Source organism: Cebidichthys violaceus, unplaced genomic scaffold (genome assembly GCF_023349555.1).
Source record: "Cebidichthys violaceus isolate CVI_PGR_0920_01 unplaced genomic scaffold, fCebVio1.0.p SCAF_10, whole genome shotgun sequence".
Taxonomy (NCBI): domain Eukaryota; kingdom Metazoa; phylum Chordata; class Actinopteri; order Perciformes; family Stichaeidae; genus Cebidichthys; species Cebidichthys violaceus.
Window position 1 is genome coordinate 14,493,070 of NW_027176263.1, and position 23,728 is coordinate 14,516,797.

Here is a 23,728-nt window from a genome sequence, read left to right on the forward strand (position 1 = left end):
GCTGCATAAAAAAAATTCCCTTCAAAAAAAAAAGCACAAAATTTATTTTTTTATTTTAATTTTTTTCAGGCAAAGGTCCGCGACCCACCAGTTGAGAATCGCTGCTTTAAACCATTTAGCAATTCTGACTAGTCCACTGCTCACAGGCAAATCAATGCAGTTGGAATAGTGTTGATGAGGTGTCCCTCAGGGTACTTTCAAACGTCTTGATGGTAGGGGTGGTAGAATACAAGGAGAAAGTCCGAACAGCAGAGTTGTGAGTGCAACATGACTGGAATTAGAGCTGTGGAAATGGACATTAAACAGGATTTACCATGTCAGCCATTATAGTACATTTGAAATTATTTGTATATCACCTTTAATTTGGGGATTATGGATAGATACTATTAGAGATGAGTCTCCTGCTTGTGTAGGCTCTGTCCACTCTGTGTCTCTCACTGCTCTCTCTCCTGCTGTATACCTGGTGTGTGTTGGTCCAGGCAATAGGAAGAGGGGCAGGTGGTTAGCTAATAGCTGACTGAGGTGTTTCCTGCAGACCCTGCTGTCATTCAAACAAGACCCAACAGGTCGAAGTGTGGGCCAGGCAGCTGCAGATGTGTAGTGGAAGGTCAGCTCTCACACCAAGTCACGGACGATTAGGTTTCTTGGACAAGGCTGGCTTTGAGCTGGGCGCTCGGCTGGGTGCTCGTCCAGGTCATAGTTGTCTTCTGTGGACATAAGTTTTAGATTGGTTTGGGATCTCTCATTGTTTCTTTTACTTCCTGACAGTCTGCATGCATGGTGCTGCTGCTAAATTTAACCTTTTTGCAAGTCCTGTGAAATAAGAAAAGATGAGATTTATGGCTGTTTAAACACTGCTGCATGTATTTGTCTGCAGGATTCCCTTCACAATAGTGAAAAATATAGACTTTCAGCTTCAGTGTGTTGATTGTCATAACATCCTTTTTTTTTAATGCTGGGTTTATGCTTGCCACAATGTTCCCGCCGCAAACTCAGAATGACATCATCACATAAATTGAGCCAAGCTTGAAGGCTCTACAAGTTGAGCCCAGTTCACAGTTCATCTGGTTTGCAGAAACTGAGGTATGCTGTACATGTCTAGAAAGTAATGGAGCACAAACAAAAGTGCTTTCTGCTGCTGAGCTGTAAAGTGCTGGTTGAAAAGACACTTTTGGAATGGCAAGTGTGTTCATCTTCCAAGAGGAAGGCTGTATGTGAGAAAGTATTAGTTAAATATTCTTTTCCAGTTTTCAGCTCCATTAAAAGATCAGTGATTGAAAGAATTTTGAAAAATCAGTGTTGATTTTTGGTGAAACATTTAAACTCTATAGTAAATAAGGTCTGTTTGGTACCTAAAATGTGCTGTGACTCTTAGGTTAATTTTCACATTTATGGACTCCAAATTAGTTATTTTGAAAAATACTCAAGTCTTGAAAGTTGTAGACACAAGGTACTACATATAGCAAGTATTGGGATGAAGATGAAGCGAGCTATGTTGCAGGTACCTTGCATAATCTGTATAGAAGAAGTGGATTTAGTGACTGTGACATCATTTATTGGTTTGTTGACTGCGGTTTTGAAGCCTAGAGTTCAGCATTTTGGCTGTTGCCATTTTTTGTGTTTTTGCTGTCACCACCTTGTTTGCCATGGTAACCTCGCCCTAAAGCATACCCTGCTATTGTTTTCTAAATAGGACCATAATTTACTAAATGAACATCATGCCGTATTGAAGAAGACTTGAAACTAGCGATTGAGGCCATAAACTCATGCTTACAATGTTTACTGAGGTAATAAATCAAGAGAGAAGTATGGACGTTTATCGATAGACTTCTATTAAATCGGACATCCTTTTATAACCAGAGGAGTCGCTCCCCTGATGGCCATTAGGAAGAATGCAAGTTTAAGGCTCTTCTGCATTGGCTTCACTTTTCAAACCCGGAGGTTACTGCCTGGTTCCATGTCTGAAAATTTACAATTTACAGCCCAGTAAAATAAGAAAATTGTACACCCTTCTCACGATAAGACTTAGATGGTAACCCAAGAAGCATAAAGCCAGAAAGCCAACTGCAATATTGCCATCTGCCTGTCCTGCCAGACTAGGCGAGTATCCTGATTTGGAGCTTGGTTGGGGTTTGGCATTTTGGGGAGGGGGGTACGCTACACTGACCACTAGTGTGGGGAGGGGGGGGGGGGGGGGGGGGGGGCAGGGCAGTGAAGGGAGAAGCTACCCTGAAGAGAGGTGAGAACGGGGGTGGGGGGGGGGCTACAATTGTTTTGTCGAGAATTCCTCAAGCACAACTACAAAGATGTCGCAGGGGCCAAAAGCGCTTTTGAAAGTCTCAAAAAGAAAATGATTGTTGGATAAACCGTCCCCGATTCGGCACTTTCTCACCACCGCCGGGGGAGGACGACCTTTGCCCTCCGGTATCAAAGTACAGGGTGACGCCACAGCAGCCACCCAGCCAGCCAGAGCCGGCCCTCTCTCCGACTGCGCCCCCACCGCAACCACCACCACCACCACCACCACCCGGGCTCACACACTCAAATTTCACCCCCACTGCTCTGCCCCACTCAACCGCAAGAAAAAGCCCCAAAATTCATGTCTCTCTCTTTGGTCTCTCCCGAGCCGTCCCTGTGGCTCAGGAGTCAAGAATTCAATTAGTTAAAAAAAGAGAAGAAAAGAGCGAGGCTGCAACAATGCAGCGATAAGGGGGCAGAATGTGCGTTCCCACACGTTAAATACAGGGCGCTTTCCCTGGGGCCCACAGAGCCAGAGGACCCGCACCGCAGGAGGCGAGAATAATCACAGCTCCCTCTGAACCCCCTCATTACACACTCACACACACACACACACACACACACACACACACACACACACACACACACACACACACACACGCACACCTTACATTCCTCACACACACAGATAGCTTCATGTGGACACGTATTACAGGCAGACATTCCCTTCGAAGAGAGACACACCTCGCAGACTCCCCACACTTACTGCATACATAAACACACGCTGAGAGAAACTTCAAGCACGCAAATTCACACCACACACACACACACACACACACACCACATAAAGACCTCTCATTACGTGCTGGCCTCATACAGGTGTTCTCAGGTCTCAAGTTTGCCAGGGAAGAGTGTTTTCACGCCAGACACACTCATGCCTCTTGTTAGACACGATAAAAAACACAAACAATGGTCCAAGTCTGGGACAAAACAACTCATACATGCAGCTTAATGAATGATATAAATGTAGTTTTGTCTTGGAAGTGTACATGTATAGCATATCATACAAAAATAAACAAGACAGGTGAGTTCTTAGCTTGTTAAACTTCTATAATGACCAAGTAACGCCTACTGTTTGTTTCTGTTCATTTCAGGAACAAGTATAATTTTCCTAAACAAGCAATGCATAGACTCATAGAAAAAAGTAATCATCATTTATGACTAGGGATGCACCAATGACTAACTCAAAGTGCTGGGGGTATGGGTGTCAATGAGGCCGATCCATTCAATTAAATTCTATGTTTTTATATTATGTACAACACATACTGGAATTTTGATCCCTGCCCAGGTTTTAACTGATTTGTTGCTGGATTAAAAAAACACAAAAATTGCCAACACTTGAATTGTTTACTTTAAAGATTTGTTGGGTGTTTTAATTTTCATAATATATGATGATTCATATGTACTTATTTGTAACATTTTGTTTAACAAAGTTAGCAAAGTGATTTTTAAGTCAAGCCTGATGTTGCCTTACACATAAAATAATGACCCCCAGTCACTTCCACACAGTGAAGCAGGCAGCTTATTGATCAAACACCGGTATCGGATCGGCTCTCGGTATCGGCAGATACCTAAAGTCCAGGTGGAGGTATCGTAACAAAAGAAAAAGTCGGATCAGTGCATCCCTGCTTATGACCCACTGTGTGTGGTGGTGTCTGTATCGGCAGAGACGCTACAGTCTACCAGGAGTTTTTTTTTCTGTTTTGCTGTCTTCTGGATGTTTCTGGGCCTCCACCAGGCGCCAGATCGTAAGCGGGCATCTGAGAGGAAGCTTTGAAAACGGCGAACACAGGTGTTTAAAAAATCCCAACCCACAAATCACACTCATTGTGCCTTTAAAGTTAGTTTAGTTACACTTGTATTATAATATTCTCCAGTATTGCTCATTTGATCAATTTAATAGAACTTTGGTAGATCAATTAAAAATGGATCAATTAATCTGCTGATGAGGGGTTTTTTGGGATGTTTTGTCCCCAGGACTGGGTGAAATGGTTGAAAACAATTAATCAATCAGTTCATTGATAATCAGTTAATCATTTCAGTCATTCACAACATTTTATCACTGTAAAAATTGTTGTGCTTTTGACTGATGGTAGAAAAAAAACAAAAATGTAAAGACATTTTGGACTACATTATTCACTGATTAATCAACAGTTACATTAATGGACGGATTAAATGAAACAAACATTAGCAAAACAAGCTTGATATATAATTCATATATAAAAAAGTATGCAAAATTATATAAAATAACCAAATTCTCAATGCAAGAAACTGCTGTCATTCATTCCATGCAACATACCATAATGTAGTTGTAAGCAGATAGAGGTGTTTATTAATATATTAACTATAACACATAGTGGATGCTGCTAACAGATAAAATAATTTTTTTAGGAGCAGTTATACTTGTTAATAAATGCTTTACGTTAACATTCCTTATAACTTCCTTATAAAAAGTGTATTATGAACAATTCATTCATAGTTATTTTCCATTTGCTTAGTATATTTAGTTGTTTAGAGAAATCACTGTTCCTAAAGTGTTAAAGTATACATGTGTGTGGTGATCCGGGCAGCGAGGAGCCCTAACAGCGTGGGAGTGTGCGCTGTGTACCGGTGGCGGTGTTATTCATACAGCACATTATCCTAATGAGCGTCACTCCCACCACATTTTGAGCAGGAGAAAGCTCTGTGATCACTGAAGCCCTGCTTCTAGTGGATCCCAATATAAAAGTTGTCGGTCGCGCTCCTCGCTGACCCCGGCCATACAAACACTTGCCACGGAGACCTCCTTTCACTGACTCGAAACCAGAATGTCACAGAGTGATTGTGACTTTAACTTGTGTGGTTTTCTCATTTGTTTCTCAACAAATCCTTCTACAGCGTCCATTCATTGAGTTGCTCGTTCTAAAGAAGTCCAAATAGTTTTGCTGGGCTCTGGTCCTCATAGATGTAGCTCAGTGCGGTGAAGTGTGTTTCCTCCTGATGAAGGCCTTTGCTCATTTCTAAGTATCCATTAATTAGTAAACATTATTCCATCAATCAATCAAAGTATCCGTGAATCATCATATAGTTAAGGACTTAAAATTAATAATTTATTTATTTCTCATTGGGTTGACAAACTGTATTTCAGCCTCTCATCGTGTGGTACACACGAGTCAAGAAGTTTTAAGGTTGTGTGTGTGTGTGTGTGTGGGGGGGGGGGGGGGGGCAAAGTAAAAACTCAAAATAAGTTACGATTTAAAATATAATATAAATGGTTTCACTGTCCATGATTATATTTTGCCACATGCTACTATGCAGAAGTCGTGAGGATTACACTTTGACCAGTCCCATTAATAATTCTCTAATATCATTTTGTCATTACATCACAGAATTCAGTCATGACTCGTCAAAAAAAGATGTGTGATTACATCATGCTACATTTACAGTACCGTATCCCGTAAATGTTGCTCATGGCAACAGCGAGAGCTTGTGTTATATATACAACGCTTAAGGGGACGGCTAGCGAACATTAGCGTGTTGTTGTGTCTGGTGTGTGTGTGTGTGTGTGTGTGTGTGTGTGTGTGTGTGTGTGTGTGTGTGTGTGTGTGTGTGTGTGTGTGTGTGTGTGTGTGTGTGTGTGTGTGTGTGTGTGTGGGGACGGTTGTGCGGGGTCCCAGTCTGTTCCAGCCGGGTGAACAGAGTCGAGGGGCCGGCTGAGGAATGTCCCGGTGACCCTACACACAGGAGACACAAACAGAAGCCAAAAGGGCCACGGGGGTGGGGTGGGATGGGACAACAGTGTCCAGGCATAGATGTGTGTGTGTGTGTGTGTGTGTGTGTGTGTGTGTGTGTGTGTGTGTGTGTGTGTGTGTGTGTCCATGCGTAACAGTGTGAATTTGTGAGAGAAAGTGCATGTTTGTGTGCATGCATATGTTTGCCCATGCATATCGGTGTGTAAGAAAGGGCTAGAGGGGGCAAGGGAGAGGAGTCTGGGAGTGAAAGAAAGAAAGAAAGCTAGAGAGAGAGAGAGAGTGTGTGTGTGTCAGCGGGGGTCAGCTCTTGCACCCTTTGGCCATTGTCTCCCTCCCTGACCGATATAAAAGCATCATAACCCTTTGAGCTCAGACATATTTAGAAAGCAGATAAAAGCACTTTTTACAAACTAGATACACGTCGGGCACAAAGCCCGGGGTCAAGCGCAACAAATTAACAACCCTCTTTCTGACGGGAGGTGGGGGATTGGGGGGCGGAATGGGGGGGACGAGCTGACGGGGTAAAGCTAAACCGCCCCTGGAGTCCATAGCAAAATGCCTCCACATTCCCAGCGCCGGGATGTGGCCTGTTCTCTTGCATTCATGTGTAATTGGTCCTCTGGGCAGAGGCTGAGATAAATGCTGACTTACTTTTGTGTGTTTGCATTATGTCCTCTTAATAGAAGACTTGTTTGGAATTCCCTAATTTCAACAAAAGTCAAGACGGCCATTATGGAAGAATTCAAATAATTTGTCACTCAGGGTCACAGGCGCCATCACAGCCAGTTTGTACACATTGAAGTCCCATACTTTTGAACTGTTGCGCTGTTTAGGTAAACTTTTAGATTTGGAAAAATATAGGGCATATTATACCAAGAGCAGAACTGTACAGTTACACCAGCTCAAAGTGAACATTACAGCTACGGCCACGTAAACACGGTAATTAATGGGTTTCTCTTTTTTCCCCTCTTTAGCAGCGTTCCATCTCACGTTGACACAATAAGTTAATTTGTTTGACTAAGTAATCCATCAATCAAAAAAAATTTGATTCAGGTAAAAATGCAAAGCATTTACTGGTTTGAGTTGTTGCATCATGATAGAGTAAAAGGACTAAGGTTTTGTTGGTCTCACACATCAAGCATTTTCCAGTTTGCAAATTCTAACCTTTCATATATTAAATGATTAACCAATCAATTGATGGAAAAATGCCATCATCGGGCCAGATGTGTCATCTCCTACCATCACTCCAATTATGTGTTTCAATAGAGCCAAACACACAATGCTGTAGTTCTCCTTGATGTTTTCCTGTTATATTACCAAACTATTGCATCAGTGTAAAATGGCATTCAACAGTCATAAACTACCTACTAAGCAAGGCTATGAAATGTTACCTCACCCGGTCTAAGACGGCTGACAATCTGACTTTAGCGCTTTTAAGCCAGACGTGTGTGTTCGGTCTTATTCACTAGATTCTCAAAAAAACAAGAGAAAACACTAAATCCGTCAGCATGTTAGCATGCCGTTCACTCCCGAGTATGTGACCACTTTGTAACCGGTACTGACAACATCATCAGCACTTTATTAATATCACAGAAAATAGGATTACGTGCCCTTTAGGATGCCCTTCCAGTGGAGAAAATGTGTTGAAGTGCCGTCGAGGATTCCCTTCCAATGGAGGAACTATGATGGAGTGCCCTCTAGGATTCCCATCCAGTGGAGAAAGCGTGATGTAATGCCCTTTAGGATTTACTTCCAGTGGATAAAATGTGACAAAGTGCCCACTAGGATGCCCTTTCACTGGAGAAATGTGATGAAGTGCCCTCTAAGATGTCCTTCCAGTGGAGAAAACGTGACAAAGTGCCGTCTAGGATGTCCTTCCAGTGGTGCCATTTTTCAATTTTGTCACCCCTGTCACAGGTGGCAATGGCTGGGGGTGTTTGATCTGTAACCCTTGCTTGTCTCCGACTATGGCTGTTTAAAGTAGAGATAGCGTGTTTGTCGCATTTGGGGATATTGTCATAGCAGCGGCGCTAATCATTTAGCTGCAGCGCTGCACCGCTGTATGCAGGGGAGACTCCGGAGCCATAGTACTGATTGCGTTCGCAATCTAATATTACTAAATTGCACACCCCTACCTAGCAATCTAACAATTTTTTTTGTAGCAGCTTAAAGTCCTACACACTTGTTGATCAATACATGTATGGAGGGGCTTCATATTGTTGGTGTGTGCTGAGCTGGGATCAGTGAACGCTGACAGTCTGGACAGCAGCAGTGTGTTGGTGGTGGTCTTGGAAAGCGGGGCGCTCCCTGTGCGGTCAGCGTGTTGATTTGGAGCTAACAATGTTGGTACTGTTGGACTCAACTCCCAGCAGGTGCTCTCACACTTTGTATGCGCCTCTGTGTGTGTTATTGCTGCTGAGTGTGTGTTTGCGCGCATGACAGTGTTGTGAACGTGTGTAGATGTGTCTCCCTCCCTTCATTTCTGTGATTTTTGCTCGTGTGTGTGTGCGTGTGCGTGTGCGTGTGTGTGTGAGGCTGGGTTCCCACTGAGGACTCCCTTAGTCTGTGTGACCCTGCCACACAGGCCCTTAGATAATACAGCCAGCTGATGAGGTTACCCAAACGGCAGCAGAGGCCCAGCATGCTGCTAATGATGAGAGGAGGAGTAAGGGGGGAGGCACACATCGGGACCCTGTTTGGTCAGAGATATGAATGTGTGTGTGTGCGCGCTTGTGTGTGTTTAGGGGGGACACTTGCCCCACATTAGGCGAGTGAGGCTCTGACCTTAGCAGCTATAATATCAGTGCAAGCTCTGACCCCAGATCAGGCCTGGTTGGCCCTTCAGCGGGCCGAGAGAGCTTGGGGAGACAAGGGGGGAGTAGTACTTTCATTGTATGGCCGATGTCCTCTGTCCTGCCTCTGCCAGCGCCACGACCCAGTGAGGAGTGAGTAATGTGAGTAATGGAGAGTAATAGGGTCCAGATAGTGAGTGTGACCGTAACCCTATTGTATCCTGTGTCAGCGGGGTCAGAGGTCACCCACCGCGCATACTGGTCCCGGCCCCACCCGACCCATTTGGGTCATAAATGAGTTTACCCAACACTAATCACCGAGGAACTGCCGATGGGCTGCACTGCTTAATGGGCCTGACAGCTGCCTGTATGCCGCACTTAGACCCCCCTCCAACCACGTCCTGCCACCCCTTCAACCCCCACAACATATCCCACTTCTCACCACTCCCCTTGGCAGTGTATGTTTTGATGCCAACAGCGTCATGTTTGCTACAGTATGGACCGCAGCATAGCCTTTTTACGTCCTTTTAGAAAAGTGATTTGGGAGCCCTGTGGGATGAGCGCTGGCCTGGGACCTTTGTTGCCTCTCGTTTCTCCATCTCTCTCTCTCTTTCTTGCCTTGTTTCCTGTTAGTTCTACTGTCCACCGAAATGCTACGTTAACTGCAGAATAATAGAGCGCTGCAGGGATTGTGTATTTTTAAAGGCCAACCAAAGAAGTTAGCATTATACTGGTTCCCTTGACAAAAAGCCAATGGGGTTTTCTATTGGAAAAGTAGTCTCATTTAGCCACTAGTTAGCAACCTTTTTTAAGACACGTAAAAGCTTAATGAGTGGGATATTTACTGATATATTTTGTGTCGTAAAAATAAACTTTAATATCTCTTCAGCTTGTGTTAACCACAGACCTTATTTTAGGCATCTTAAAAAATATACAAACATTCAAAAAAAGCATTGACTTTGGGATGAGGGAACCGGATGTGCAAAAATCCTAACTCATAGTTTTAGGTTTTAGGACTCATTCCCAGAGCGATCTCTTGATGCAATATCCATAACTCAATTCACATTTAGTTTCATAAATAGAGGCTTTGCAATAGATAATGTATTTGTATGATTACTATAAAGATAACTTTATCTAAATGCACTATTGATTGACTTTTCAATCCTTGCATCTTTTAGTAAAGTAAAGCTAATATGAATTACAAATTCAATGATTTTATGCAGCTAGTTGATGTCAGCAGATCTTCCTTTTTAGGCAAAACCTCATCAATGCATCAGTGCCCTGGTGGATTTAAAGTTGACATTTAGTTTGAGATTGAAATTGAAACTTTTTCATAGATGAAGAATAAACTCTGAAGCCTTATTGATTATTGGTCGCTAGAATCATTTCTCTTGCCTGTGCAGGCCATGACAAGACCCCTTCCTCACACAGCTGATATAAGTAGGGGTGCAAGTATGCATCTGCGATATAAATCAGAAATTCTTCACATCAATTCTAAGTAAGGTCCTTTCCATAATGTTGTCAGACACTTGTGATAATAGCCTGTCGGTGCAAAAACAAGCACCATTAGTTGACATGCATTGACGGTGAGGAGTTGCTTGATATTATTACTTTGCAGCCCATTTTTTCAGCGTGTTCCCTCAATACTGGACCAATTTAAAAAGTTAGTTAAAAAGTCTAAAAAGGCTTGGGAAAATAGGGTTCAGGATGAAAAATAAGTAAGTTACCCTTTAAGACCACGCTTTGTATGGGGTGAGTACCAAACACCATCTACTGGTTCACAGCTGAGTACCTAACTCAAGACATAATGTGGACCCCTGAATATTTAAGGCTTCTTTAGTAATTGTCTTGTATGAACAGCCAGTATGGACAGGAGGAACAATTACAGCAACCAACAACTCTTTTATCGTACGTATGGCCAGGTGACTATTGTATTAAGATAGAGTTGAAAAATAAGACGTTTCAGCAGCACGAGGAGGCTTTTTGTAATTGTTATCAATAAGGGTGGAGCATTTTTTTCTGCGCTGCTTTTGAGTTGCTGAGCTCCTAGCGTTTTCTTGCTCTATGTGCCTCGCGTTTTTGCCATAGACCGTTTATAAGAAATGGACGTAGACATTGTGATGTCACTCATTGGTTTGTGGACTGCTGTTTTGAAGCCTCAAGTTTGGTGATTCAGCCGTCACCATATTGGATTACGGCTGTCGTGATTTTGCTTTTTTTTGCAGCCAATGAACAGAAGTTACCATATTTAGAATGTGAAGGAGTGACGTGTACAAGTCTGGTAGCGGCAACGACCTGTCAATCACAGTAAGCGCGGCCCTAAAGCATAAACTGCTTTATGGTCTATTTTACTCTAAATGGACTATAATTTACTAAATGAATCATGCTGTATTGAAGAAGACTTGAAACTAGCGATTGAGACCTTAAACTCGTGTGTGATAAATCTCACTGGATACCCGGAGCTATATGACTTTACCAACCGTAGTTATCATGATCTGAACCGAAAACACAGGTCTGGGGGCAAATTTTTCCCGTACTTGATGTTTCTGGGAAGTTGTTTTTATTCATTTAAACTGTACCTATTGTAACTATTACGTAGTGTACAGTTTTTGGTTAGCATACATTGGTAAATGCCTAACCAACAATGATAATTTAAAAAAAGACACAGCATACTGCAACAATGCATGTCTGTTCGGGCAGCAAAAAGGCAGTACGGTATGACTGTCCTTCCTGAACAGGGCCTCACAGTGTCTAAATATTATATATAAAAATAGTGCTTATTTTTCGTCAGCCAAGATATGTATGCAGGCCCATCCTCTGGGCAATTAAAAGCACACTGCTGGTGAGAGCTACATTTCACATTCTGATGAGGTCAATTACCATCATCACTGTGGTGCTCTAAACAAAATGTTTTTTGTATTATCACTACTGTATAAACTTTGTTTTAGGATGAGAAAGAGAATGTGATGACGTGACAGCAGCACTGGTCGTGTTGTCTGAACGAAGGCACAGGCTCGGGTCACATTCTGACAGTGTTCCTGACCTATGGCCTTACCACAGCTGGAGCTAATAGCTTCCTTCCCTTCACTGTGGTTAACAGGCAAGGAGTTAACCTTGGGGTCAACATAAATGTGGTTCCTGCTTTGAATATACATACAGTTCACACCCTGAAACAATCTCTGGGATTTTGTTATACATATCTTCATAAGGCCATCGGGTTAATGTGCAAGCTGCAAATGACTTGTTAGAAATGTTACGTCCTCAAGAATAATAGGTTTGGGCTCTTTAGAAATCATCTTTAATCATGTTTTATACCTCAGTTCATTCATTTACAGAATGATCATCATTGGGTTTCAGGTTTATTTATTATAAAATTATTAGGGCTGGGCAAGTTAACGCGTTATTATCACATTAACTAATTAACGCAGACAATTATTTTATTTTTGAAATTATTATTATTTTGAAAGTCTGTTAGAGCGCGTGGGAGAAGTATAGATAAACAAAGGCAAGACAAGCTAACAAATGCCACAGAGAAGTGGATAGCTACAAACTGCAGGCCGATTAGTATTGTGGAAGATGTCGGTCTGAGGAGCGTTCTTAGGATTGCAACGAATGATGGCACGTATGAGCCTCCCTCAAGACGCACCATCACAAGAAGAATACAGGAGTTGTATACAAAAGCAACGGCGTTACAACGTGCACCAACTGTTGCTCTCACTGGAGACTACTGGACATCGCTGGGTAACCATAATTACCTCGGAGTTACACTGCATTATATTGATGAACAGTGGGAGCTGCATTCACATGCTCTGACTGTCATGAAAACAGAAGACAGACATTTTGCTGAAACGTGCGCAGAACATTTTATTCATGTTGCACAGCAGTGGAACGTTTCAAATAAAGTCAGCACACTTAGCACAGATAGTGCAAGAAATATAACTGCTACTGTGTAAAGGGAATACTGCTGTTAAAAAGCACCTTATTTGTTTAAAGTCTTTGCAAACCAAATGTTATTGCACTTTTGGTCATATAGCAGCACTTTTAAAATAAAAGTGCGCAATACACTACTTTTTAATTCATTATTACAATTTTGCGCATAACATTATGATTAATTGCAGAAAATCATGCGATTAATCACGATTCAAAATTGTAATCGTTGCCCAGCACTAAAAATTACAAATGTAGTCAGGTTAAGTTGAAGTTTCACAGAATTTTAGTCAAGTGACTGTCTCAGCCAAATCAATCATGGCTTCCTAGTTGCGCTGAGGAGCTCAGAATGTAATGCTTTTTACAGGATCTGGTTAAAGCAAATACATTTATTTGGGGCAAAATTTTAGATGAGGAATGAAGAAAACAATGTTTTTGATGAAATTTCACAATTTTAGGATTTATTTCGGTTGCGTTTTCTGATGGATGCGTTGGTCACACATGATGGGTTCAAGGACCGTCAAAAAGATAAAATCTGACAATTATGACCATTTTACAGCTTCTGGCTATGATAAACATTGTAGTTTTGACAATTGTTTAAAGAAAACATACTTTTCCATGGGTGGGTGTTGGGGTTCAGAGAGTTATTTATGAATTAACTGCTGACTGCTGAACACAGAGCATCGAGGAGAGGTTGTATGTAGAGGTTGTAAAAGTGTGAATAGTTTAATGTGTCCTTCTGTGTGAACTGTTTTCGTAAAGAATAAGTACAGAACCATGTTTGTATTTCAAATTCCAAAGTCTTTGAATTGACGCCCGTAACTTTAGAGCCCTCCTTTTGGCTTACCAGAACATAGGGTCTAAATATCGGCCTGGCAGCGCCGTTCATGCTGGAAGCGACAAGTTACTATGTTCAAGCTTCAGAGGTGTCTGTGTTTAAAGACTGCAGTCAGAGCCGCCCAACCTCCTGCAAGAATTCAACAGATATCTATCTCCGTAGAAATCTCCCCTCTCCATCCGCTTCATGATTCCAAAGAAATGGAGTTTATTTTACCCTCTCTGCTTCCGTCTCTTCCATCTACAGTATTCGTCATCCAGCCAACAGCATTTGTCAGTAACTATCTCCGTGTGTAAAAGGTGGGCCCTCCCCCCTGTCCGTCAACCCTGTAGGAGGTCGCTAAGCCCTGAGACTCGGGCCCGGCCCAACAGAAGCCCCCCTACCACCAGCACCCCTGGCCACCACCCCACCCTCTACATAGCTTCTAACACCCCAACACACCCCATCAGCCCCACTCCCACAGCGCTCCTCCCCTCTCCTTTCACTGCTCCCCCACCTCTCCACATGCGTGGTATTCACCGTGCATACCTAGGCTGCTAATTCCAACCTGCCACTCCAATCAAAGGATCACGACTGTTGTAGTTTTCTTCTCTTTTCTTCTGCTGGGAAACAATGTTTGGTGGATGGAGGCAGGGACTAGTGTGTGTGTGTGTGTGTGTGTGTGTGTGTGTGTGTGTGTGTCACAAGCAAGGAGAACCGTTCTTTGTGTTAAACCCAAGACTGGGTCCTACAAGTCCTACATGGCAGTGTGTGCATGCTGTCTCCTCTGCATGCCACCACTGAAGTGCACTTTCATGGGAAGAGTTGACAACAGCGACAGATGTGACTAAAAGTGTCGCCCTCCTAATTGATGATATAAAAATCAGCTTTTCCCTTTTTGTACAACGTTAATTGTTGGTAAATCAAGTCAATAAATGTAGTCAAGACCACTTAAACCGAGACCAAGCCATGGCCGAGATCAGAGTGTATCGAGACCGAGATAAGAGCAAGACTTTGAGGTGTTAAGACCGATGCGAGTCCCACACTGCATGACACACTTACAATATTACACAATCACAGCTAAATCAGACAGTACACAGGCAGTTTAGTGATACAGCCCCGCACCTGTGGTCTTGAAATAAAATCCAGAGTCCTCTTTGTCAGAGGCCAAGACATGACCAAGTATAAATGTGGCCGATTCCAAGACGAGACCTTCAAAAACTGGTCTTGAGATCGGTCTCGAGATCAAGAGAGACCCTTGAGTACTACAACACCAATTAGTGAAAAAGTGTGACTTGTAAAAATAAGCATGAATAAATTCAACATATCTGAAACTGTTAGTGGTTGGGTAACGCTACTTTTAAAAGTAACTTATTACATTACGTTACTGGCATAACAAACTACATACTACAGGGAGGTGAAGCATCCAGCCATCTTTGAGCTGGATGTCATTTTTTTTGTTTTTTTGCACCTAATGATACATATTTTCATCAAAAAAATAAGTGACAAATAAATAAAAAAATGAAAATAATGGTTAGTTGCATCAGTTTGAATTCAGCTGGTATTAAGTGGTTTGTGTGAGACTATTCATGCTCTCTCTCTCTCTCTCTCTCTCTCTCTCTCTCTCTCTCTCTCTCTCTCTCTCTAGATCCTTTGTAACGGGCACTGCATGCTGCGAGAACTTCTCCCCTCTTCGCGTCTGGGATGTTGAACGGTAAGTGGAGAAGCTGCTCTGACATGCTACAGCATTGCTGTAACTTGCAACACGACAGATGTTTAATCATCCCACACAAGTCTCCTGCTGAATGATACATGCATCATAAAAAGAATTGCGACTGTGAACCATGGTTGTTGTGAGTTGCACAGCCCAGGCCCTTTAGTAGAATCACCTGAAAGGGTTCCAGGTGGAACCTTTATAAAAAGTCCTACTAATAGGGTTTTCCTATGGGGACAATCTGAAGAACCTTGTATTGTTCTAGTTAGCAGCTTTATTTCTAAGAATGATGAATGAACGCTGGTTTGAGGCAGTTAATATTACAGTTTAAAGACCAGCCCACCCTCCTCTTGAAGAACTGATAAAGTCTTTGCTGGTTAGACCCAACATCATTCAACTGATATTGTATCTATATCGATATTATATCTCAATATATATTATTTTTACACAAGGTGTAATTTTGATCATTGCTCAGATATGTCTTTTTTTATCCGGTCCATTCTTAAAACAACCGAAGTGTCAATAGCAACTGAGCTATTCTGATACATTTATCATCTTTGACATTAGTAACATGCACATGCACGAGTTGAGATATTGTGGTATTGAGGCATTGGAGGGCATTTTATCATGGACATTATATATAGTGTAAATTAAACACAGATTTGTCCAACTGATTAGTTTGTGAATGTCATCCATCACTGTCTCATTGAAATCCTGGAAGTAGCAGCCTGACACACAAACAGGTGAGAGTTGATGTCACAGTGAAAATATCAGGCTATGCACTTTCTGTCACTGCCTCACCTTGCTGGCTTCCTTGTAGACTTCCTCTTCCTCCTAACAATTCTTTTTACGATCGACACTTGAAAGGATGAAAGCACTTGCAAATGACAAGTTAGTACAAAATGTAAACCTTTGGTAATTACATTTTTATCTCTACATTCTTCTTTTTTCGAAATGTACCAAAACACTAGCAACGAAAAAGATCTTGGGTGGATAATAATGAGAATAAATATGAAACAAAATTTAAATCATACCCTCTAAAATAAAAAGAAATCTGATTTGAATTGACATTTAACACTATTACTAAGCTTGTAGACTAGCCCACCCTCATCTTCCTCATCTCCCGTTGTTCCATTTCAACCGAACCTTGTCTCAGTAGAGACACGCTCATAATAGTCATCATCATCAACTCCTTTTAGTAAATCCTTTTGCACACATACATTTGTGTCTTACTACAGTACAGGTGCACTACTGAGTCCAGTGCATTATAGGTTACTGTGATAATGGAGAAGTTGAACACCTAATTTGCCAGATTAATGTTCCCACACGGCTTCTGTTGATGTGACTTTTTCCAACGTACAATATGACTGCATCAGTGCTTGTACGCGGCGACAGCATGGCCCCTTGAAGCGCTGGTTTCAAAACACCATGGGACGTGCTATTCTTGAGCGAGGAGCAGCTCAAAATGAGGGGGCCTCTGAAAATTCCTGTCTCTGAAAAGCGAGGCTTAAACCTGATACATCCCCTCCAAGGCTGCTGTAATTCCCAGCTTTACCTGGGCCAATTAAAACGGCCCGACGCGACAACACAAAAAAAGCTGCTTCCTGCGCCCAAATGGCCTGGAAATCTGAGGAGGGGAGAAGACAGGAGACACGGGGAGAGGAAAGGAAGGGATGGGCGGTTAGGTTATGTTGGAGATTGCAGGTGGTGAGGGGAAATTGACATGGTCACAAGGTGTAGCAGATAATGCATGTGTCCTCCAAAGGTCCAAGTGATTTATTTATTTCTTTCACAGAATCTTCAGGAATTATATAATTATCCATGCTCTTTATCAGCTAATACTTGAGGATAAGATTTCTCACTCTTTATGCTACCTCAGTTGTCTGCTAATGACGCGTATGGGTTTATATCCAAGTTAATTGAAAGCCTTATGTGTCTCATACGGACACTAAAGTTGCGTCAGTGCATTAGCATCGGACGCTGCGGGTTACAAGTTGGACTGTGAAATTAGTTTGTCATGTCATAATGATAACACTAATTCTTATGTCTGAATTCCAAAGAAGAGACTTCTGTAACAGACAGATGAAGTCCAGAAACGTACCGTATTCTATGTCTGAAAAGGGCTTTGTTTAGGCTGTCTCATACAGCGTGGGTTACTGTAATGAGCTGAAATTTTTAGAGATCCCACATCATCAATTTGTATGTAATCCACATGATTGTGAACCATGAAGTATAAAGACTGCAAAAGCCCACACAAAGCAGGTGGGTTGGAAAGTGGAGGTGGATAGGTCAAAACTACGAGCGGTGTTTCACTCAGGCGACCGCTGTTCGTGCCCCATGTGGAACAAGAAGTCAACGTAGATTTATTTGTATTTCATGATCTGTTCCTAAACCTAACTAAGTAGTTTTGTTGGCTTAACCTAACTAAGTTGTTTTCTTTGAAGACAGAAGTTTATTTTGAAAAGACTGTGTGCATGTAAAAAGCTGAAATTAACATGTGTTCCTGGCCTTTCTTAGAAAACCGCTTGATGAGGAGCAAGTTAAGATATGATATGAGGATACTTTGTTTTCTATTAGCAATCAGCTAGAGCTTTTCTATCTGCAGGTCTGTCAGTATCGTGGTTCAGAAGGCATTACAAGTCTGGGACAAATGAAAGAATGTCGTCTTAGTTGTGGAAATGGAAATAGTAACTAAAGGAGTTTCCCTCTTGTCTTAGCTTACCTTTAAAAAAAGGTATTGGTCATGAGTGGCAGGTAGACAGGTGCATCATGGTCTTTGCTGCTATCATCTTTACATGCTGTAAGTCACGGTCATACCAGGCTGCATGTGGGATGGGTACAGGGTGAAGGTGATCAGGGTGCATTGTTCATGTTAAGCTTATCGTATACGTCAAAGCATTTAAACTGTGCACACACGCTTTAAATGTTAGGTTCAAGAATTGCATATTGTTCTGGATTTGGAGAATCAGTTGACCCCGTATCACCTCTGTCAAACCGGTTTTCACTCTACAAATGTGTCAGTTGATCCCGTGATAATGACACCATGCTGACACAGACGCACGGAGGCACCCTTAAGTGTCTGTATGAGACGCACCAGACATTCAACTGACTCTAATGTAAACCCATCCGGGTAGTAGAGGGTCAGTTTTAGGGACGTAGTTTAAAGCGCAAAACTGTACGCTTAAGGAGGAGGTCCAATTGGGCGGACGGCTCAGAAAACAGACTTTCACCCAGGAGACTGTTGTTTGTGTCCCACATGAAACCAAGTCAAGGTTGACTTATTTTACCTTACTTTTGTTACGTAACTTATGTACTTATCTAGCGCGTATGTAAGGTACAAGCATACTTATTTTAACCCAAACCACAATGTTTTCCTAAACCTAACCTAGTAATTTTGTTGCATGAGTAAACCTAAAAGCTAGTCAAACCTACTGTGCAAGTTTATTTTGAGAAGACACTGTATGAAAACAATTGCAGACTATCACTCAGGAGACCAGTGTTGGTGTCCCATGTGAAACCAAGTACATTTTTGACTTATTTTTGTTACGTATCTTACGTACTTAACTAGCAGCAGTTACATAAAAAGCGTACTTGCTTCATGTAATTACAGTACTTATTTTAACCCAAACTATGATCTTTTCTAACCAAGCCTAACCAAGCCTAACCAAGTTGTTTTGTTACGTAGCTAGACCTCGAAAGTAAGCAAACCTACGTTGGAAGTTTATTTTGAAAAGACGCAATGCATGTAACGAGCGGAAACCGTCCCTGACACGTCCAAAACTGCCGCTAGAGGGGAATCTATGGCGTCATAGTTTGAAGCGTAGGGCCAAGCGTTGATATTGGACCAGTTGGGAGTGAGAATGTGTTGCTCATTAATGATCTGTTGCAAGAGCCTTCTTTTGGCCATTTTTCTAAATGTTTTCTCAAACTGGAACTTGATTTAAAATATGATTTTACTATCAAGAATTTTGTAAATGGAGAATACTCCACAATGTGTCTGTTGTGAGGAACAATAACTTGTAGACAAACCAGCTTCAACCACTTCAGATACCTTCTCCTCCCTTGTCATGACACAGCACCGTCAGCCCCTACACACCCACCAGCATCAAACTACACCCTGTGCATTAGCGCAACAGCATGTCCCTTTGATCCGACAGGCACCTGAGCCAAAACACTGTTACACCTGCAGCGCCAAACAACGGCTGGCAAAAACAGCTGCTCCCGCCACCGCTACCAGATCACAGCAAAGAGACCGCAAACTTCCAGGAAGGATTCCAACAGTCACTTCCTGTCTTTGTGGGAGAAGAATTGTGGCGGCACCATCTCACTGCCTTTTTGTCAAATCACATCAAAGAATTTTTATTTTAGATGTGCTGTTTGCAGTTGCAGTTGGGGCTCAGTGAAGAGCAGAAGTTAAACATGCTGAACGATAAGTAGTTTTTACTCTGATTTTGCGATTTGAAAGAGTTTAAAATCCAACTGTAAAAAGTGAACTGCTAAAAGAAAAACCAGCAAACTTTTTTCAAACGGCTAATTCGAATAAACGAACCCTGGAGCTCCTCAACAATGAGCAACTTTGATCAGTTTTTCTAAAAAACACTTTAAATAATCATTTAGATCACAACTACAGTTTTGGTCTTGAAAATTGCAGTCAGATCTTTTTCTGAAATTATCCACCCATCAACCATTATCCCTTGGTTGGCACCGATTGGCTAACCGTAGGTTTAAAATTCTTTGATTTGATTGATTTTCATTTAATTTAACACTTTCTCTTATTCGCTCTGTTGCAATCAATTCTGTCTTTTTTGTTCTTTTTTCATCTCAGCGGCACAAAGAGCTCTTATGATCAGCCGTGTAGAGGGGGGGGGGGGGGATCCCACAAAAGTAGCGCCATTGGAGCAGCACCCCGACTTTTTCACACCGTCTTCGCTCATGGCTAAACACAAAGGGGGTGAAGACAGCATCAAAGAGAAAGGACCCTGACCATCGTTCCCAACTCCCAAAAGTCCCCACTGTTACTTCAGAAAAGGAGCCCTCCTTTTTTTTCCACAATCAAATGGCCAGGCTGGGATTCCTCACATTCCTCACATTGAAAAGAGTGGAGTGAAATGTCTGCGTCGGGGTGGACACTCTGTTATACAAATTGCAGCAGGCATTGTCTTTGCAGTGGCGTGCACGTATGCAACATTTTTTTTTAAAAAGGTGGTCGTTATCGATGCACCCCTTCCTCTCCACAAGGAAAGCTCGCCTTCCTGCCGCGGGGAGCTCAGAGGTGCCGGGTAAATTGGGTTGACGTGCAGCAGGTTGCTCCCCTCTTGTTTGTTTTAGGGAGTAAAAACCTCAGCGGGGCGTCTTTTCTCTACCTGTCTGACGGCTTTTGACGAGAGGGACTGTTTTCCCAGTGCGTCCCCCGGGCTCCTGTTTAGAGCTCAACCTCCTAAACACACACACACACACACACACACACACACACACACACACACACACACAGCTTTTCTTTGGCCGTCCCCACCACTAAGGGATAATGCCTTCAGCTTCTTCTATTTTTTCACTCGACATTGTCAGTTCATTAATGATTCCTTTCACAACTCGTGTGTGTGTGTGTGTGGGCCCTATAAAGCCAACCTGACTCCTGCAGAGAACCCAGACAGGCTTAAATCAGGACTTAGACCCTGTATGTCACACAGCCAGCAGCCCCTTCATAACAATCACTAAGTCCCCCCCCCAGCAGGGCCACTAGTCTGCCCATCTCACAATGTAGCTGGAGCTCAAACTGCAATGATTCTCGTGATTTGCATTTGAATCTTTGTGATTTTTATTTTTACATGAGGCTTAAAGGATCATTCTCATTAGATCACACTCTGGCTCCTATTCTTTATAGTTTGCCATCGTGTGTTTCTGTTACAATTATATTGTAAATCCATCAAAATAGTATTACTTATATATTTTCCAGTAGTCTTGTCTTCATCAGGGTGGTATTTGCTTCTTAGTCCATCAATTAGCCACATGACCTATGATTATAATGTTATGTATACCTACCGTTTATGGTGATTTATAAATTAAGTAATTAAATATGTTAATTTATCATCTTTCAACCATAGACTGTTTATAAGAAGTAGTTTTAGTCATTGTGACATCACCCATTGGTTTGTAGACTGCCGTTTTGAAGCATCGATTTTGGCGATTTAGCCAATACCATCTTAGATTTCGGCCAGCGCCATGTTCTTTTTTTCGCACCCAATGAACGGAAGTTACCATATTTGGAATGCAGAGGAGTGACGTAGTGACGCCATATGTGGCTCTGATAGCGGCAGCAACCTGTCAATCACAGTAAGCCCGCCATAAAGCATACTCCGCTTTATTTTATTTGAATCTAAATGGACCATAATCTACTAAATGAACATCATGCTGTACTTGAAACTAGATATTGAAACCATAAAGTCATGTTTACTGAGGTAATAAATCAAGTGAGAAGTAGGTTCATTTTCTCATAGTCTTCTATACAATCAGACTTCTTTTTTAAGACACTTCCGCATTGGCTTCACTCGGCAGAATCGGAAGTTGCCGCCTGATTTCAACGGAATGATATCGTGATAAAATCATATGTTGCGATATCGTGATGCACAGCTCTGTCGTCTAAATTGATAATAAGCACATAACAACTACAATTTCTCAAACTCTGAATAGATAAAAATTCTGCTCAAAGTAATATTGCGATAATAAAGTCGTAATTTAATGCGAGTAATTCACTTAGGTACACAATGTTACTTCAGAAGCAACCGAATCAGTTGGGTGGTCTATTGTAGTGTTTAGTAATAGTAATGGTTGTGAATCTCAGATCACACATTTAACAGAGCACCCTGAGTTAGTTAATGAAAATTCATAATGGCTAGAGCTTTCCAAAGTCAGTAAAAGATCAAGTTTTTTCTTGGCTAATCATTTACTGTTTTGCCACTATAACAATCTTGACTTAACTCGCCTTTCTGACCTGGTTCTTCCTGCTCTTGCTTTCTTTCTCTCTGTCCTCTGTCCCTCCATCCTCTTCCCTCCCTCTTTGCACTGACAATCACACACAAACATATCGCATTCAGCTAGATACATGAAACACACATAATGAGCAACACATCAAGTGTAACTTCTGAACACTGTAATTATAGATCAGAGCCTGCACGTCCCAGAAGGAAGTTGTGTCTTTTCAGAAGGTTAATGTTTTGGCACAGAGCTGTTGAGATCTGGCCCCCAGTAATTGAACTTAAGTCCAATAAGAAACCAGTGTCATGTTCAATTTCGCGGTTGACGTCAAACAACAAATTCGGTATCCGCATTTCTACATCTTTGGTAATTACAACCAATTTGACACAAATGTATTGTTAGAGGGCTAAAAATGATTTCAGAAAATCATTACAATTGGCCTAAATATTACTAATAATTATTAATGTTTATTCGGGGTGCTGAAAAAGAGTGTAAAATAGCCAATGGAGCAGACACAATTTAGTAGACTGCCAATTACTTCTTAACTTCAAGGATAACTACAAGAAAAACACTCCTGGTTGAAAAGTCCCGTGTTTGACCCCTACCTCCTCCCTATACGCGGCCTTTGATCAAAATATATGTCTGTCAAACCCGGGAACTCATGTATCCGCCGATACAACAGATCCAAATTCATTGAGTTGTTGCAATGCGCTGTTAAGAGGTCGCAGCCATTTCACGTATTTCTTTGAGAACCGACTGCTTACAACATATTCGTCATACAGTGTGGCGTCACTACATTTTCCCACCGATTCGGGGTCGATGATTTTAATAGTGACACGGGCCAGCTCACACCCTATGATGTTCTTGTGGAGTGCATCGCCAATGTTCTGAGGCGTGCCGGGTATGACTCAGCCAATCGGCTATGTTTTTAGAGCCCGCTTCAGGCCAGACCCAGGTATTCAACATTGCTGGACCCAGACAAGCCATTAGAGAGGATGGTCAGATCAGAAACATCGCGCCGCATGCTCACTGACAGATGCAGTCATTTTGACAGATTACACGCTCGTGCCTCCATCCTGTAATCACACGCGGCCTCATAAAAGCCAGCGACCTACCAATTTGAGAATCCCTGCTGTTTTTGCGCTGTGATACAGCTCGTTCGCATGGTGCTATTACCGGCTTTAAGATCCCTGCGCAGATGTCGGGTCCGTTTTATGGAAGCCCAACATTTATTTTTCTTTCACATTTGGGTGTTTGTAACTGTTTTTGACTTTCCGAGCAGATTGTAATCATCTTGTTTGAAGGATGTTCGAGGGTAGGGGGTTATGAATTGATGATCTCTTTTTAGTTAGAGTGGCCCGTGCTGTGATGGAGACATCATTATTTAGTTATGAATGAACAGGCTCGTATCCCTTTGGCTTGAATGGGTTTCTTTTTGTGTTGCATGCGCTAAGCTCCTTGGTTTTAGTGGTAAGGG

At 42.1% G+C, this 23,728-nt stretch overlaps 1 protein-coding gene across 1 annotated transcript in view; it reads left to right on the forward strand.

Moving 5' to 3' along the window:
- Nucleotides 1-23,728, forward strand: part of fbxw4 (F-box and WD repeat domain containing 4) — a 44,232-nt gene that overhangs the window by 11,210 nt on the left and 9,294 nt on the right. The window contains exon 6 of the mRNA XM_068718267.1: nt 15,214-15,279. Coding sequence (XP_068574368.1) covers nt 15,214-15,279 — 66 coding nt within the window. The remainder of the gene's footprint in view (nt 1-15,213; nt 15,280-23,728) is intronic.